The 19,464-nt window shown below is 40.0% G+C and overlaps 1 protein-coding gene across 5 annotated transcripts in view; it reads right to left on the bottom strand.

Moving 5' to 3' along the window:
• The window catches only part of NAV2 (neuron navigator 2), a 359,017-nt gene that overhangs the window by 258,456 nt on the left and 81,097 nt on the right, over positions 1–19,464 (bottom strand). Inside the window, exon 1 of one of the 5 annotated variants that reach the window (XM_074997679.1) lies at positions 7,160–7,265. The exons of the other annotated variants lie outside the window; for them this stretch is intronic. Coding sequence (XP_074853780.1) covers positions 7,160–7,219 — 60 coding nt within the window. The 5' untranslated portion in view covers positions 7,220–7,265. Of the gene's footprint in view, positions 1–7,159; positions 7,266–19,464 lie in introns of those variants that run through there. 5 annotated transcript variants of the gene reach the window in all.

A 19,464-nucleotide genomic window follows, 5' to 3' on the forward strand; every position in this document is an offset into this window, starting at 1 on the left:
CCCCAACAAGATACACATAAATGGGCTCCCATCATGTCACATTCACAACACTTCGGGGCTCTCATGTTTTCATGCCACAGAGAGAAACCCACTACGGAAAAGAAGTAAGCAACTGCTCTTCTGTATGCTGAATCCATTTCAATAATTGTGGGTAGAATTAAAACCAATGGTCCTTTACCTTTTATTTAAAAGGTCATTTTAAAGAAATACAAACATCAATCATGCATGCCAGTGGGACAAGAATGCTTGGATGGGATATTTAAATGACAGACGTATTGTTCAATCAACCAGCTGAGCTAATACATCTTCTTATGAAAAATACAGGTCTACTTTAAAAAAAAAATCCAACCAAACCACCCCATTTGTTACAAGAAAATTATACCATTGTATATAGATCTTATGCAATAATTTTTGTTTTTTTACTGGAAAGAGCATATAGTTCTGTCCTTTTTAGCACTCACTGCCTGCTCTCTCAAGTACATCAGACTTATTGAACAAACCTCCTAGAGTACATTTAAAAGCAGCTTGTTGCCAGTCTTTGTGCCCTATTACACATTAACATAATTCCTAATGCTTCTTCTCCTCTTCATGTAAACAAGCAAAAAAATCTGTATAATGGTTGATAATTTCAAGATGCATAAAAATATTATAAACCACAAAATGGTTTTAAATATTCAAAAACAAGTTAAATAATTGGGATAAAACAACATAAAAGAAAGAGCTGGGAATATACTGTTACAAAAAATTTCATTAACTTATTCTCAAATATGTAAGTGAATACATTGTTTATTGACATTTGTTCATTCAGTTCTGGCTTAAATATTTGCAGAAAACAAGCCTGATGTTCAGTGGAGCTACTCGCACACACATACAATTAGGAAAAAGAAATACCGTATGACTTAACATCTAACTAACAAAGCACAAAAGGCAAATCAGAGATCTAGTTATGAATACTCTATAGAGGGTTTTTAAAAAAAATCAACAACAACTTCAAACAAATTAACTTGATACTTCAAAAGTGAATACAACTAAGAAAACCAGTGTGACTCTGGCTATTAAAATAATACAAAGCTTAAATTAATAAAATCAATGATCTGTTGTAAATTGCACACTCAGGCCTAACCACTGCAATATCACACAATTACTACCGACAAAGTATCAGAGGGGTAGCCGTGTTAGTCTGGATCTGTAGAGCAACGAAGGGTCCTGTGGCACCTTATAGACTAACAGAAAAGTTTAGAGCATGAGCTTTCGTGAGTTAACTCACTTCTTCAGAATACCAACAAAGTATTTCCCTTTCAGTCTTCCATATAATTCAGAAAATAAGGCACTGGATAATAACTTACGTTTTTTACATAAATCAGCATGCTGCTTGTAAAATGATTCAGTAATGGTTGTCTAGTATAAACAACATCATGGTCAGCTTTCTTATTTTATTCAAAAATATAGGGTGAGCCAAGAAATGTCTTTGTGCCAGTTATCAGTCAGGTGCAGTATCAATTCAATCTCTCTTAGAACCCTCTCTTGCAAATGATGGATTCAGAAGCAGAGTAGTTCCCTCTGCTCTACCATCTCTTACTTCTATGATTCTAGAATGCCACGTACATGGAAACAAAGCAAAAGCAATTGTGAATGGCATCTTTTCTTTCAGTCCACTGGGTCTGAATTAGGGGTGTGACAGATAAAAATTGACTCTGAAAATATTCATCCTATTCAGGGTCATAGCGAAAATACCATGCATGAGATGAACAATGTTTTGAGAAATAACCATCAAAAGTCAATACACGACATTGTTAAGAAACAGGAACAAAGACTGAATAAGTAATTGTACTTGTAAAAACTGGAAGCTTTACTTTTTTCTTTTCTTCAATGCATTGTTTGGAAAATACGGTAGGAACTTCTAAGGTTCATAGTGCTTTCGAAAATGACCATTCTTGTGAAACTCTTGCTTGTCATACCTGTAAACACTAGTTTACTTCCTTTTGGCAAACCCTCGATGAACTGACTGTATGTCAATATTTGAGTATCTCCTTTACTATCAATGCACTATGGGGCAGTTCATGTAAACTGCAAGATCTCCAGCAAAGTAACAACCTTATCCTCACCATGTCACGATTTTTTCCCCTTGTGGTCTATCAGACAGAGATGAACATATTAAACTAATGCTAGTGCAAGATTTTATTAAATAAGCTGCAGAGAAACTCTGCAAAGACAAATGAGTCCTTTAAAGGACAAGAAATCTTTATGTCCAAGCATGTTCTGTTTCATGAGGTCAGAAGAAAACTTCATACTTATTAGATCCAAATGACTCCTCTTTCTACACTTGGATAATGTGGGTACCACTTCTGAGGTGTTACTCAAAGCACTTGCACCACGTCCACCTGTTGAACCCTCTCACAAGGTGGCTGGTCCTTTCAGGCAGGTGGGCTTGGTGCCCTGCCTGTGGCTAATAAGCTTCCTCTCAGCAGATGGCACTGAAGCCAAGGATCAAGTGATATTTGAAGGTGACTTGGCCTTCAGAAAAAAGGACAGCAAGCAGCTTTGACAGAGAGAGACAGACCTGCAGGTGGGTTTACCTTGTCTTAGGTGAAGGAAAAGGACTCAGCTTATCTACCTGCTTTGTGGTGGATGGTTGTGGCTTTGATAAAATGAACCCATCCACAAAGAACAGGGCTGAAATGCTGTTGAGAGGTGTGTTTGGTGAACTGGCCAGTAAGGTGGCATATTGGTTGAGAGTTTCACTCTGTTGGGCTAAGGAGCAAAAGTACATGTTTATTTATAGATCTCATCCTGGTGAAAGTCTACGTAATTTGAAAAAAAAAAAACACAGTACATACTGAAAATAGCAGGGTGCTCCTGCTCTACATACATGGCCTCAATGTGATGGCAGTAACTGCAGCACATCTTTCCTAGCCTAGCAAAAATCAAGGGCTTTGGAAGCCATATAATTAACTCAGGGGAAAAGGATTCTCATCTCTCTCAGGTGATTCTTTCTAGATAGTGTTTTGAATTAAAATAACAAGCTCCATAAAGAGAAGTGTTGCACTTTATTGGTGCCCGGAGGAGGCAGCAATGATACATTGCCAGAATGGCTGCACACGTGCGGCATGAAGTAAATGGATGAGAAAACGGATATATCCTGGAACATGAAGCCTCACCCCTTTTAACAATAGAAAAACCAACAGCAAGAGCTTGGTTTGGAATGCTTTGCTTCCATTTTCCAGTTGAGACCAGACACATTTGAGGCAACCATTTAAAATGTAAGTTAAAATCACTTAGTTTGAATAAAGTGGTCCAAAGCCAGTATCCCAGTCTCATTATGTTAGAGTGCCATTTGAGAAGCTGTCATCTGTAACTGTACAGGGATACAAGAACTCTGCGTTGTGCTGAAGGACAAGGTGTGTTTGCACTACCAGTGGAAACATCCCAGCAAAGCTATCTGGAAGGCTACACTTCTCACCATCCCAAACAGTCAAAAATAGGCTACGTCTACACTAGCCCCAAACTTCGAAATGGCCACACAAATGGCCATTTCGAAGTTTACTAATGAAGCGCTGAAATGCATATTCAGCGCTTCATTAGCATGCAGGCAGCCGCGGCACTTTGAAATTGACGCGCCTCGCCACCGCGCGGCTCGTCCCGACGGGGCTCCTTTTCAAAAGGACCCCGCCTACTTCGAAGGAGGGGACTTCAAAGTAGGAGGGGGCCTTTCGAAAAGAAGCCCCATCGGAACGAGCCGCGCGGCGGCGAGGCGCATCAATTTCGAAGTGCCGCGGCCGCCTGCATGCTAATGAAGCGCTGAATATGCATTTCAGCGCTTCATTAGGAAACTTCGAAATGGCCATTTGTGTGGCCATTTTGAAGTTTGGGGCTAGTGTAGACACGGCCATAGAGAGCAGAAGCTGATCTGCTAAACAGTCATGGGGGACATTATTCTATTTCATCATAACAACTGGGGACAAAGGCAGAAAATAATAAATAGAGGGAGAATTTCTATCCATGTGTCCCCTCCTAGACATTACTACCATCACGTAGCATTTACAACAGATGTCTTCCCTTAATTGAGACAGTAGACCAGAATAGAAAGATGAGTTTTATTAAGTCGCTACAGGTTCATGACTGCTTGTAGGTATTTTTAAAATGTGTGCCTAATTAGGAAGAAGGGATTCACATTTGTTCACTGACTTTATTTCAGACAGAAGGAAAAGCTTTACTCCTCAGCTCATTTTAACTTCCACTAACAATTCCTAGTTAAAATCCATGTTCAGTTTCCTAATTGAACTTCTTATCCCTCTTCTTGTCACGTTCCAACTAATCAGACATTTGCTGCCTCTGAATTTTTCTTGGAGAGAGATTATGATGAGTCAGGCTCTCATAAGTATGACTCAAGGAGACACGACAGTAACAGCTGAACACTTTCTTTTTTCAACAAATACCATAATTAGAATTGAGCAAGGGGGTTTTCATTATTGGCTGACAGGGTTAGTCACAACAAAGATCCCCACAAAAACATGCATTTAAAATGTCATGCCTATCTCAATGCTCAACAAACCACAAAGGGCTATGGAGAGTCACAATATTCCTAAAATTAGACACAGTTCATTGAGTTGATCCTGTTGGGAATATTTGTATTTATTGTGTTATTGTGCAAAGCAAAATCCCATCAATTGTGCCCTGAATATGCTATATACACACAGGCACACAGAGCCATGAATCATGTATTTCTGACTCAGATAACATTAACCGCTATCTAGCACCAAACCTTACTACCATCCAGTGAAATGATCAAATGTTACGTTCAAAGAATATTAAAATATTAAAATCTTATGTTCAAAGAATATTAAACCTCATTTATTCTGAGACTAAATAAGGAATAAATGAGGTTTAGCCAAAGATCAGCCCCATGAAAACAGCATCTAGTTTCAAAGCACTTTAAAGACAAGGGCTAATACCAGCAACTGCTGGTGTTATTTCAATGTAACACAGAGCTAGATCAATAATAGAGCTGAATGGAATATGGGGTGCACATTCCTGCCTATTAAATAAATCTGTTACTCTTTTGTGAAAGACTTGATTTTAAGGAGACATAAAAAAAGGCATCACTGGGGCTTAGTACAAGTCCACTGTGTTTAGTGAGGTCTCACACTGTTGACAGAGGCAGGGAACAGGGGCAGATGGTAAGCAATTAAGACTGCACAGAACCAGGAAGCCCGAATTGGCTGCTTTTTGCCTAAGGCTAGATCTATCTTGCTATTGTTCAAGAGAAGTTGGAAACATCAAGAGTTGAAAAATTTCAGTCTCAGGAGACAGGCCTTCCTCACAGTGTCCTGCTATTAGCTAATAAGGAAAGCAGAAGAAATCAGAAGTCTAACATGAGAAAAAATAGCTGGAAACTTCAAATAAGAATAGGCAACCAGTCCACCTCAGTGAAGAAGAGATGCCTCTTTTGATGTGCACACAGGAGGGATAGAAAGGGGTGAATGAGTCTTTGAACAGAAAATATATTGCTATAATGCATTGAAAAATATTGGTGTAATGAAACAGCAAATAACATTTATGTTTTAAAAAATTCATGACTTTTCCAATATCATCATTTAGTAGGATTAGCACTGTAGAGGACTGAGGGCCTGATTCTGCACACTCACATGTGTACAGCAGCAATTTTATCTATTGAATTCAATGGGTGACAGACCTGTCCTTTCCTTCAGACAACTGCCCAATCCCAAGAAAATTCTCACTAGTAGCCATGCACCACACCACAAAAATACTACTCCTGTAACTTTTCTTAAAACAAACTTGGTTCCCAACTCTATTACAGTGGAGACACCATCACTGGACCTAATCACGTCAGGCACACAACCAGGGGCTCATATTCCTGTACTTCCACCAATGAGATATATGTCATCATGTGTCAGCAATGCCCCTCTGACATGTACATTGGACAAATGGGACAATCTCTTCACTGAAGAATGAACAGACACAAGTCACACTTTAGGAATCTGAATATACATAAACCTGCAAGTGAGCATTTTAACCAGCAGGTCACAGCATTCACAACTTAAAAGTCTGCATTCTAAAACAGAGACCTTACACCAGATTACAAAGGCAGACATCTGAATTAGAATTCATTCTCAAATTTGATACTTTTCACCTTGGACTCAAAGATATCAATTACCTCATGCATTACAAAGACAAGTATCAGAGAGGTAGCCATGTTAGTCTGTATCTTTGAGAACAACTAGAAGTCCTCTGGCACCTTATAGACTAACAGATATTTTGGAGCATAAGCTTTCGTGGGCAGACACCCGCTTCATCAACTCAAAAGCTTATACTCCAAAATATCTGTTAAGTCTATAAGGTGCCACAGGGCTTCATTACAAAGTCAGTTTCCCTACCTTTGATATTCACAGTGAACCCAGGCAGAAACTTAACAGACACTTGCAGAAACTATTTTTATTCTCTCTCTACCCCAACTTCTTCTGTCCTATCTAGCCGATTAGTCAGTTTTTAATTTCATTTTTTCTATCTTTCTGTTAAAATCTCTTCATGTCAGTTATCATTAATCAGAATTTTCCAGAGCTGAAGAAGTGGGTCTCTCCCAGGAAAACTCACCACCTAATAAATGATATTGTGAGTCTTTAAAGTGCTACAGGACTGCTTTTTTGTTTAGTATTAAAATCTACATGACTTCCCTCTACATCCAAAAGTAAAAGGAAAAAGATTTAGATGGCTGAACTGATCAAAGTAACTCCTCCCTTGAAATCTTAGAATCTTCCTTGGCCACACTGAAGAAACTGGTCGGATGAACTTTCTGTCCACAAAAGATGTCCTAAGAACAAGAACAGCAACAAGATACTGAAGAGTTTTTCAAGCATCTCTAACAAGCCATTAATAACATTATACCACAATGTTTTCTAATGCCACAACTTTCATACAGATACAAATGGGACTTTAATCCCTTAAACCAAATATGCTTAGTTAATAGATAAAGGGCCAATATAAAAAGTTTTACAATTCTTACTTAAAAACAAATACACACACCCCCAACCCCAATCACCAAAGGAAATCTTAGGAAATCTCTAACAGAATAAAGGGAGAAAACATTTCTGAAGCCCTTTATAGGATCATTGTCATTGACAAGGAGCCAAGATCTGCTTACTTTTTTATAATGATCACAGGAAAATTTACTTCTCCCACGAGCAGGGACACGAAAGTTCATATTGGTGTATTTCACATGAATGCAGAAATGCCACAATCCAACTTGTTCTTCCCCCTCAGGGGGTCTACTGTTAAATGGTGACGGCCACTGGCATGTGAAGATTGGAGGGTTAATTTTAGCTGAAGTCATGCACACACTGTGGTCAGATTTTCTTACACAGTAATGTCTTACTGTGTTAACTCCAGCCCCTGCTGCAACTCTCCTACTCCCCCACCACCATCGCAACCACCACAAGGCTGAGAAAATTTGCTTCCCTTTGTCATCTCCTCTTCCTGTTCAGTGTACCTCATCTTAAAGTTTAAAGAATGCAAATCAATTTGTGTTCACACTGAACACCTTTAAGAATCACACATCTACAACTTCCACCTCCCCATGCTGCAGTCAGAGAGGCCCGCCTCCAGACACCCCATGCCCTGGCCCAACCCCAGAGCACCCCTGCATAGGTCTTGCACCCCACCTCCTGCCCCAACCCACAGTCCTTGCATCCCAACTCCACCCCCGAACTCCTCATCCCTGCTCTCACATCCCTAGACAGAGCCCTTGCACCCTGACCCTTTGTCCCAGCCCTAAGCTCCTCATCCCTGGCACTACCCCCGAATCCACATGCCCAGACAGAGCCCCTGGACTCTCACCCTCTGCCCCCCTCACACACACAACACCTTGGTCTCACCTGGCGGGGTACGTGCACCAATACAAAGGTGATGTGTCATATAACAAAATGCATTTCTCACCGGGATGGGAAAACTTAGAGGGAAGCCTGATCAAGTGCTAGATATACACCACAGGAACCACCCCCCTTAGAATGCCAGATCTAGCCCAATTGGGGAGGAATGATGTCACTATTATGCCCTGTGCCTTCTGCTACAGACTTCAGGCCAAGTTATCATTAAATATTCATTCTGCAATTACTCAGCAGTCCCATCTGACTATCAGAGTCCCGTTGTACTCGGCACCAGAAAAAGCGTGCGCGCGCGCGCACACACAATCTGTCTCTACAGTCTTAGCTGGAATAGCTCCTTGTTAGCTTTAACTGGGACACGTGATGAAATAATCAGGTCATCTTTCAACAGACTCATTTAATAATTTAAAACTTTTAATTAAGATTAACAACTGGGCACTAATTTGTGCTTTAGCTGAAATGCAGATCATAGAAGTCCTATGATCCACAGACTGCCTCTCATTCTGCATTAACTCCCTGACTGGAGCATATTGCTGCTATTTTTTTAAAGTTGCCCTCCCATCAACTCTTTTGATTCAAGTTTGTATTTTAAAGTACACTGCGGCTGTTGATGGGGTAAGAAGCAGGGACAGTGTCACGTCTGCTTCCCTTAGGACGGCAGTCTAATAGTTTAACTGTGCTTTTTTTTTTTCTTAAGAACACTTTTTCCCATATAAAATCTGTATGTTAATTGCTTTACCAAACAAAAATAACTTTGTGGCAACAGTGCCTACAAAGCTGCTTCCCCTGCCAGTGCAGCTCACTCATAGCTAACAGCCTATAAGGGAACAGAAATTTCTTGCTATTTGAAGAGGACCTTGTGTGCTGCTCCTGCATTAAATAAATGCATTAGCTGCCTTCCACAGTGCTCGGTTCCATGACTCTGCTGGAAAACAACTTGCCTAAACGATGAGCCATAGTTACAGTATTCCACTGACAGACATCAGGGTGTGTGAGAGAGAGGCAGTGTGTGGAGGAGGGTAGCTTAGAGGGAGTTTCGGAGAAATATAACCCTTTAAAGAGGACAAAGGAAAGATCAACTTTACACATTAAGGTTCAGCTACAGGTCTTTTTGAAAAGTCCAGGGGCAAAATATTTGAGCTGGCTGGAAGTCAAAATACAATGAAACTTGTTATGGTCTGGCCACTGTCAGCAATTAAATCCCCTGATCATTTCTAAACGTGATGTCCTTCTACTTCCTGATTCAGAAGCTCAGTATACAAAGCAACAGCAGACGTTGCAGGCAGCTGGCACAGTCATTTAATTGATCTTTCCAATCCATGCAACCTCATACACCTCCATAGGATCTCACTGTCAACAGAAACATACATAGAATCACATAGAGAAACAGGAGATGAATGAGATTCTTCTCAAGCGACAGTGCTTCATTCTCTCCTTGAACCATAAAGGCATATTCAGATTTTCCAGAGACACTGTTCGCCCATTAGACTCAAGAGACTAGGCTCTAGTTCAGCTCTGATGCTAGCCTGTTGGGTTACCTTAGCCCGGTTCCTTCACCCATCCGTGCTCCAATTTCCCCATCTATAAAATGGCGATCATCTACTTACCTTTTTTGAGATCTACTGAGGAAAATTTCTATAGAAGAGTAAGGTATTACTATTAACTACATTACTCTATGTTAAGGGGAACTCCACTTTTAAGGGTAGATATGCTTCCCTTTACCACAGCACATATTTTCTCAATGTCCAGTTGCGGTAAGTATTATTATTATTACAACTTTATGGAGGCACACAGATAAGTGGCTTACACAAGGTTGTGTGGGAAGTCTGAGGCAGGGCTGGGAACCAAACCTAGATTTTCTGAATTGCACTGCTGGGCCTTAAGCACAAAAGCAGTCTTCCTATCCTCTTCTCTTTGTACTTCTGGTTAACATTCTCAAAGTCTTTTACAAGAACTTAAGGGAAAAAAGTAAAAGCAGTAACTCCAAATGCAGATTAATGTGCCCAGGTATCAGAAATACATGATCTCATTCCACTTCAGCTCCCAGGGGTTCATGGAACAAGGGCAGCTAACTAATTTCATCCAAAACATAATGACAGAACCAGTGCAAAGGTATTTCATAAATCGGTAGCCTGAAGGTTCATCAGGGGAAAGGAAAAAAAAATGCAATAATTTCCTTGAGAAGGAAGAATCTCTATGAACACCTTCTCCAATGCATATCTGCTTTGACACCAACCATCTTGGAGACCAAATACGTATCCTACTCTGGCCAAAATGACAGATTAGGGGTCCATTCCAAGTCCAGAAATGGTGTTACCTAAACCAGATAGAGGAGGGACAACAGTAGGTTTATGTTTGCTCTCAAAATCCCAAACAGCCAGCGAGAGACCCTTCCTCAATTCCCTGTCAATAGGATGTCTGACTCTGGAGACAAGAGACAATAAATGCTGCTTCATTTCCCTCCTCTGTGAACCAGATTTTGGCTCAGCCTTAGTGTGGGAGACCAGCAGCAGTCATACAGATGGGCACAAAAGTAGTAGCTACAAACGGTGTACTGGATTGTATCCTCAAGCACATCTGCATCCTACCCCTCCCAACCTTCTCAAAGTCCTGACTGGGATGACTTAATGGGCGTTGATCCTGCTTGAAGCAGGGAGCTGGACTAGATAACCTCCTGAGGTCCCTTCCAGCCCTATGATTCTACGATTCTATGACATATCCAAGATTTCCTTGGGCCAGCATCCATAGAGCAGTTCAAAGAGTGAGAGCCCTATGGAAGACTGGAGTACTTATCCCATATGGGAAATAGCAGTGAGAAGAGTTGATGCCAGTAATTGGGCTCGGCCCCAACATCTCATTTCAACCTCTCTTTCAATGTCATGTTTAATCTTTCCACACAGCTGCCTGTTTGCAGATGATACAATTATGGTTTTCAGGGCCTTGATTTTGAGGACAGAGCATAGCTTCACCTAAGAGGTGAAGCTGGACTGGATATTTTTGTAAAATATTTGTTCTAGGAATTATCTGGGGGGAAATTCTATGGCCTCCATTATTGAGGCAGTCAGAATATATGATCTTAATGCTCGCTCCTGACCTTAGAATCTGTAACTCTGACCCTAAATATTTTATTGAGATCTTTCTTAGATGAAGTCCTGAAGATTGAAAATACTATCACCTACATACCAATAGGTGGCAGCATTTCTATTCTATAACCCCATTTCCTACATCAGTGTGTGCAAGAGAAATTAGGCTGCAGCTAGATGCTTTCTGCGTATCTGATGTTCCCTGGGACTCGCCATGTTTTACATTAAAGCACAAGGTCATCTCCATAAATCATTTCTGTTAGCTAACAAAATCATATAGATTTAAAAAATACCCCCAAAATAAAGTGCCAAATTAATTTCCATAAACATAATAAACCTAATCTAATCATCTTGTGGTTGGCCATCTGTTTCCCAGATGTAAATCTAACTGAATCTTTTATTGACTGATAACTTTCTAAATTAAATTTTCTATTGTGACACTGCTTTTAGCACAGCTTCTCTTCCTTCCACTTAAAGTTTTTGAAAATGTTATTAGGATAATGGTGTACTTCCTAAATACATAATGTGGTTAGGGTACAATCAGTAAGTGTTAACACTGAACACTTGGCATGAGATCAACCAAAAATGTACACAGAGAAGAACACAGAAGATGATTAGAAGTACATGGGGCCACAGAAAATGTAAAACTCAGATCATTGCAAGGACTTTCCAATTACAAAGGGTATAGTGAAACTGAACAATCTTTTTGCCATGGTCTATTGGCTAAAAGCAGAGAATCAATTTGGTTAAATATATTTGTAAACTGAGGATATATTAAAGGAAATATCACTCCCCACAGGGCACAGATCACCTGCATAACTAATCATGAGCTGGATTCAGAGTCTTCATGATGAAGAATGAGCCTCTACTAGTTATAAAGAAAATTCTGCCCTCCACTTTGTAATTGGTATGGTACCCCCCTTATTGAAGAGGGGGGTTACTTTCCTCAGGACCATCAGCCTCTGGGCACTGCTGGAAGCAGGATACTAAACCCAGTAGACCATTGGTCTGACCTAGTATGGCATCTCCTATGCTCCATATTACAAAGGGTCTCTACAGTAGCACTAGCTTATGCTTTCATTGATCTGGTGATTAAAATTCATACCGTTGGGGGTTAGCTCAAAAATCTGACACAGACCAACTATTGACCGAAAAAAGAAAAGGAAAAAAGCCCATCCAAATAAAAATTTCTGCAAGTCATAGAGAATAAATAGAGCGAAAATCTCCAAAAGTGTGGGGAGGCCAAGAACAAGCATGTTACACTGTTGAGATTTGCCACTACTGTCAGTATGTAAGGGCCATTTACAGGCCACATGGACTTACATGAAATTGACCCTAAGTAAACATGACCATTTTTGCATTAAACCTTGGCTTATTATGCAATTTCATTTGTAAATCTATGTATATGGCATGGTCCGGAACAAAGGCCATCCGGAAAATCGTATTTTTTTCAGTGCATAGTTATACAAGTCCCACAATAAATCACATTATGAACATTTTAAAATAATACAGGTGGATAAGATCAGACACACTATCCTAATTCTGTATGGTTTCTGGATAGACATTTAAGACTAAGAGAACTGTATCTGAATTCTACTTTTTTTTTTTTAAACTCTTCTTCGGGTAACAGTATGTCTTATTCCAAAGGAAACTACAGGCTGCACCTCCTTCATCAGGCCCGGTGGGTGCCTGGTGCAGCCAAGCCAGTCTGCCTGCATCGTCCCAGCCCCCTGGGTGCCAGGTGTAGCCCCAGCCCTTGTAGGTCGGCTCTGTCCAGCTGTTGCCTCTGGCCAGGGACGAAAGCCACGCTGAGTTCCCCTGCCCGAGGTGACCACTCTCCCCTTACTAACCTCCCAACCCAGGTCGCACATCTAATAACATCCGTGGCCCTGCCAGAAGATGGATATTACGGGACAAGAGAATTCCAGTTTTGGGAGGTTTAATCTGTAGTACATGTAATCCACAGAAAATGAATTTAACTTCAGATCACATGACACACTTTAATGAGAAGGCCCCATCCTAGTTAATCAGGAGAGTTTGCATTTATAGCCTATTCTTAGGCTACAAACTGTCTTGGAGCTCGAACTTCTGCAGATAGGACTTATACAAGTACTCCATAATTCTCCGAAGGGACCCTCATTGAGCTACCAAATGGTAATACGCCCTTCAATTGTGTGCTTAATCATGCACATCTAGTATAACTGAAAGTATATCTGTAGGTGAAACTGAATGTCTTACTTACTTTGTCTTACTTGCAGAAACAATCAGAGCAATTTACCATTGGAACTTCAGAGTTTTAAGATCAGAGTGAGTCCTTAGCCACCTCAGATGTGATTCGTAATTGCAGGGTGTCTATAGACTGAGAATGACATCAGACTCAGGCCCACCAAATTTATCCTGACGCTTCTAGAAATTCTGCAGGTCATCTTGGCCATTTCAGATTAATGAGCATTATATGCATGGATTAAGGAGTGCACATATCACAGTATGCTGTAACACCTTTGGCCAATGAAAATAAAGATGAAGAAAAATCTCTCTCAGTGAACTGTATCAGAGCTGTTACAACTGTCAGCTGTTCTACTCCACAGGATAAATTTGTATTTAGAATGTGAACTATGGGAAAAAGCCCAATACTAAAGGAAACTAGTTTCAAATCATCAGCTGTGGCCACAGTACCAGGTAAGAAATGGAATGGTTCTTTTTAAAGAGAGCCTGGAAGAAACTGGAGCACTTTCTAATTTTAGATATTAAAGCAAGGGGCTCAGAAGTGTAGGATGGAAGCATCTGAATTTAATAGCCTATTTTTATTGATTTCCTTTTATATGACAACATTTTTAAAAAGACTGCTGAGGGCTTATTATTATATAAATTATAACACACAGGCCCATATGTGCCAAGTTTTAGCCCGTGGCACACTTTCATGATCCTGTAAATAAAGCAGACATAATAATCGAAATGCTGCCACAATCCAAAGTCTTAAGAGCTCAATACTATCTCTTTTTGAATCCTAAAGCAGTGAATGGCTTGTATAGTTTCTGCCCTACATCTGTTGCAACAATTTAGAAAAGGACATGCTTTTGCAATTAAACACAACAACGCTGGAAGCTACGGAAGTGTAGCATGTTATTAGTCGTAAATGTAGTGAAAGAGTGACCTCCTCCTCACCTGCTGAAACTCTCCTGTCCCTGAGGAGAGATGGGGAGCTGTCTCAACATGATTTTCTTTCTGATCCTGAACAACACTGCACATGTATAACTCAAGCTTGTAAAAACAAAAAGCAGTCAAGTAGCACTTTAAAGACTAGCAAAATAGATTATTAGGTGAGCTTTCGTGGGACAGACCCACTTCTTCAGACCATAGCCAGACCAGAACAGACTCAATATTTAAGACACAGAGAACCAAAAACAGTAAGCAAGGAGGACGATTTGTCCTCCTTGCTTACTGTTTTTGGTTCTCTGTGTCTTAAATATTGAGTCTGTTCTGGTCTGGCTATGGTCTGAAGAAGTGGGTCTGTCCCACGAAAGCTCACCTAATAAACTATTTTGCTAGTCTTTAAAGTGCTACTTGACTCCTTTTTGTTTTGATAGTGTATAGACTAGCATGGCTTACTCTCTGTTACTATTCAAGCTTGTAATTGTGTCAAACTTCCATGCAAAACAATGTCACCTGGAGGGCCCCTATTGTGTCACATGTGCACCGAGACAAACAACTTTGCAACATGTATCAGAGAGGTAGCTGTTTTAGTCTGTATCTTCGAGAACAACAAGAAGTCCTGTGGCACCTTATATATCTGTTAGTCTGTAAGGTAACACAGGACTTCTTGTTAACCTTGCAACATGGCAACTAGGATAGGTCTGAAGAGGTGGTCACAAATGTCTACATGCCAAAAGAAAAGTTTTTACACGTTCTACACTATGCTGTTTGTAGGGGAATTCTGCTCCCTCTGCCTCTTAATGTTTGTAAAAGGAACTGTTCCTTTTACTACTGCACAATGGGTGAAAACAACTGAAGTGTCACTGCCCAAAGAGCTTCACATATAATGCTTGGTTAGTCTCTTGGGTTTGGCAAAGGAAACCTTAAATGGCATTGATGTTCTAAATTAACAGTACATAAACAGAGTTGGTGTGGGTGGCACAGTTATTTCATTGTGGTGATTGTGACTCTATTTCAACCTTTTGCACATGTACCAGCCAGCACCACTTTAGTTACAGTCTATTACAAGTATCAGAGAGGTTGCCATGTTAGTCTGTAGCTTCGAGAACAACAAAAAGTCTTGTGACACCTTATAGACTAACAGATGTTTAGATGCATCTGATGAAGCGGGTCTTTGCCCACGAAAGCTTATGCTCCAAAATATCTGTTAGTCCATAAGGTGCCACACGACTTTTTGTTGTTCTCAAAGTCCATTACAAGGTCCATGTCTGTTTAGGGAAGAATATGACTGAGCTCTTCATCTAGTGGAAGATTCTGTCATACTAAAGGTATTAAGTGTAAGGAAATGCAATGTCTAGATGTGATGGAGTAAGCTAAGGGCCCAGTCAAACATGTCTAGTTCTGATTTTATTACAAGAGAGTGCCTTGATAATTTGCTTGTGTAGAAAGCACTACACTGAGTTAATCATTTTAAATTATGCGAGGCAATGCCTTGACATTGCAGGGCATTATCATATAAGACCTCCAACACACTAATTTTGGATTGGTAAAGGACCATTGCTTAAATGGTCATTGTATTGCAACCTATTTACCTGAGTTCTGTTGCTATGAGACAGACTCTTTAATGTCTCTGTGCTCCTAAAATCTGCAGTTGCTAATAGGAATTATATGCCTTTAAGCACAGAAACAGTTGTCTCATAGAAACAAGAGCAGCGGGAAGACCCTGTACTACTTTAATATACTTATTGTGCATTAATATGTATTATAAGGAATTGCAGCTGTATGTGCACGTTAATTTGAAAGAACTGTCAAGGTCAGCTACTTAAATGATCTGTTGTATTCTATTCAATATAACCTGTGGTGATAATGAAATTAGTACTCATTTAAAAGTGGTTGTATATTTTTTTATCAGTGAGATAAATGCATTTGGAGAAGTAATAAAATTGAAGATCAAGTGGATCTTTTCCATTTCTAACTACTATGAGCTCAAGATCTGGAACTTCACGAATGAAAATACTAAATCACATTTTAAGACAGATGAGGCCTAGTGTGATGGGGAGTTAACCACACCCCAGCCTATAAGGCAACCAATTAATGCAACATACTACTGCTGAGGGGAATTAGCTGGCCTAAGTAGCCACTAAATAATGAATGTAGCTGTGAAGGAAAAGTCAGGGCTAGGAGGAAGTCAGGAAGCTGGCAGTAGAATGGCATTCTGATAAGGGAGTGTGTACCCACATTCTGGACATTAGAAAAAGAAAGAAGGGAAACTTGGTGGAAAGAGTCTAGCAAAAAGCTCAAGGAAAAAGATAGCAAGGTTTTCTTGGGAACAGACCTTGGCGGGTGCTAAGAGATTCCCTCGGCTGAAACCTGGAATAGACAGAGGGTCCAAATATCTCTACCAACCACTGGGGAAATGGCATAGTTTGGGCAGTGAAGGAAATACTCCCGTCTTAGAGGGAGAGACTTTAATACCCTTGAAGGGAGAAAACAGAGTGGCCTGGCTGGAGGCAAAATCACAGAGACACAGCACCCTGAGAAGTAGAGAAAGAGGGGCCAAGACCCATGAAAATGTGGCAAAAGGGGTAACAGACCAGGAAGGTGATAATGACCAGAGAGGTGTTTGAGTACTAAGTGGACCCCATGACACCTACTTTGATATTTGCTCATGGAAAAAGACTCTGAATTGTCACATGAAGGGATCAGACTCATTACCCCAACTTTTAACAGCATGAGATTCTACAACTGAGTTATGAGGACATGGTCTCTTAGCTGGAAGGCAGCAGACTCATAAACCTCTTCATGTGGACTGACCATTAGAGGGAGATGCATAGTTAATCTGTTGTTCTGAGTTATACAGTCCCTCTGGGCAAAGAAAAATTACAGTAATATGAGCACATTAGTTCTGTTTGTATTAAATCAGTCTCATTGCAGTATCATTTGGTATCATAGAGGCACAACATAACTGCAAGAAAGAACAATACTACTGCAAAACAGACTAGCCTGGGGTCAGTTAGTTAGTAAAACTGTGTTGTCTTAGGCGATATATCACTGATCAAAGATAGAGATATTTCAAATCCAAGCCGTTTTTCATGCTAAAATAATGATGAGAAAGAAAAAAAATCCTATTGTGCAAAAAACAATAGAGAATACTGTTTATGTCAGTGAACCCTAAGTCTTCATCTCTAATGTTATTAAATGGTTGGCTTGCCCATTTTAATTGCAATAGTTTGGAATTCTGTTTCAAATAAGTTACTCATCATAACAATCACAACTAAAGAAAAATGCAAGAGAAAGCTGTTCGTTTCTGCCCCTTAGGTCAAAACAGACCTGGTAGAAGCAGGTGCAACTAGCTACAGTATGGTCAATTTCATTCAGAGTTGGACCCAAAACAAAATCCAGGATCTAGATCTAGTTTGGATAAAAGCTTGCAACTTAGACTGCGTGGGATGAATCCAAACATCCTCAAATTTGAAAAAGTGCATATTTTGACTCCTACTAAGGAAAACGTGAATGAGCATAAAATCTGGCAAGTATAATTAGCCAAGAAATGTCAAGAACAACCAACCAAAGGTTCAAAAAATGCATAGCAATTTTGAAGTATATCAGAACCAGGAAGCCTCCCAATGAGCGGGGCCACTGAACAATCAAGATACTAAAGGAGCACTGAGGGAAGATTAAGCCATTACAGAGAAGCTAAATCCATCAATCTTCACAGCAGAGAACGTGAAGGAGATTTTCACACTTGAGCCATTCTTTTTAGAAGACAAATCTGAAAAACTCTCCCAGATTGATATGGCAAAAGAGGAGCTTTTAGAACAAACTGAAAAATTAAACAGTAATAAGTCCCATAACCAAATGGTAGTCATCCAAAAGTTCTGAAGGAACTTAAATGTGAAATTGTAGAACTACTGAGTATGGTACGTAACCTATCATATAAACCAGATTCTGTGCCAGATGATTGGAGGACAGCTAACGTGGCACTAATTTTTTTAAAACGCTCAAGAGGCAATCCTGGCAATTACAAACCTGTAAACATAACTTCAGTATCAAGCAAATTAATTGAACTACAGTTATGAAAAAGAATTGCCAAATAGATTAACAAAATTTGCTGGAGAAGAGGGGACGCAGTTTTTGTAAAGAGAAATCATGCTTTATTAGAATTCTTTGAGTGTGTCAACAAACATGGACAAGTGTGAGCCAGTGAATATAGCACATCTGTACTTTCAGAAAACCATTGAGATGTCCCCTCACAAAATGCTCTTCAGCAAAGTAGGCAGTCATGTGATATAAGGAAGGTCCTCTCCTGGATAAGTAGTTGATTAAAAGACAGGAAAAAAGGGATGGGAGAAAATGGATAGTGTTCAGAATAGAGAGAGAGCTGTGTCCCCCAAAGATCTGTAACTGAGTCCCCCAATAAGAACAACTGTGTCCTTCAAAGATCTGTAACTGAGGCCAGTGCTGTTCAATATATTCATAAATGATTTGGGAAAAGGGGTCAACCTTTGCAGATGATAAAGTATACTCAGAATAGTTAAGTCCAAAGATGACTATTATGAGTCATATTAATACATAAATATATTAAAACAAAAATATCATAATGGCACCATATAAATCCATGGTATGCCAACACCTTGAATACTGTATGCAGGTCTGCTCATCCTATCTTAGAAAAGATAAAGTGGAACTGGACAAGGTATTGAGACAGTCAACAAAAAAGGGGTATGGCGCAGCTTCCTTATGAGGAACGATTAAAAAGACAGGGCATTTTCAGCTTGGAAGAGAGATGACCGAGAGGGGATATGCTATAAACTCATGAGTGGCATGGAGAAAGTAAATAAGAAAGTGCTATTTATGCCTTCACATAACACAAGGACCAAGGATCATCCTCTAATTTTTCTACATACGTGTGGAATTAATTTTGTTATGTGCACCTATATGGAGAGAATATATGATGCAAAAATCCAAAGCGTAGAGACAGAACCATGAACTCCATTTGTAATGGCTATTTGTAATGGATAGATGCGCTCACAGCGCTAATAGCAAAGAAAAAAAGACATTTATCAGGCTCTCATACTAACAGGACCCCTCAGCCACAGGCTTCCTGGTCCTGATTTGAAATTCATGGTCTTCCTGTTTCCTAATTCCTGCGCACCTGAAAAGCAGCAGCCAGGGCGGAGCACAGTGGAGCATTGTGGGTTACATATGGGACACCTCTGGAGGCTAAGAAATTCGATTTTAAGATGTGGTGCTTCCATACTGGCCTTTATTGGAACTTTTAAATTGAAGCTTGATACTACATCAGCAGGTACTGACAATATTGTGATATT

This window comes from Carettochelys insculpta, chromosome 6 (assembly GCF_033958435.1).
Source record: "Carettochelys insculpta isolate YL-2023 chromosome 6, ASM3395843v1, whole genome shotgun sequence".
In the NCBI taxonomy this organism is placed as follows: domain Eukaryota; kingdom Metazoa; phylum Chordata; order Testudines; family Carettochelyidae; genus Carettochelys; species Carettochelys insculpta.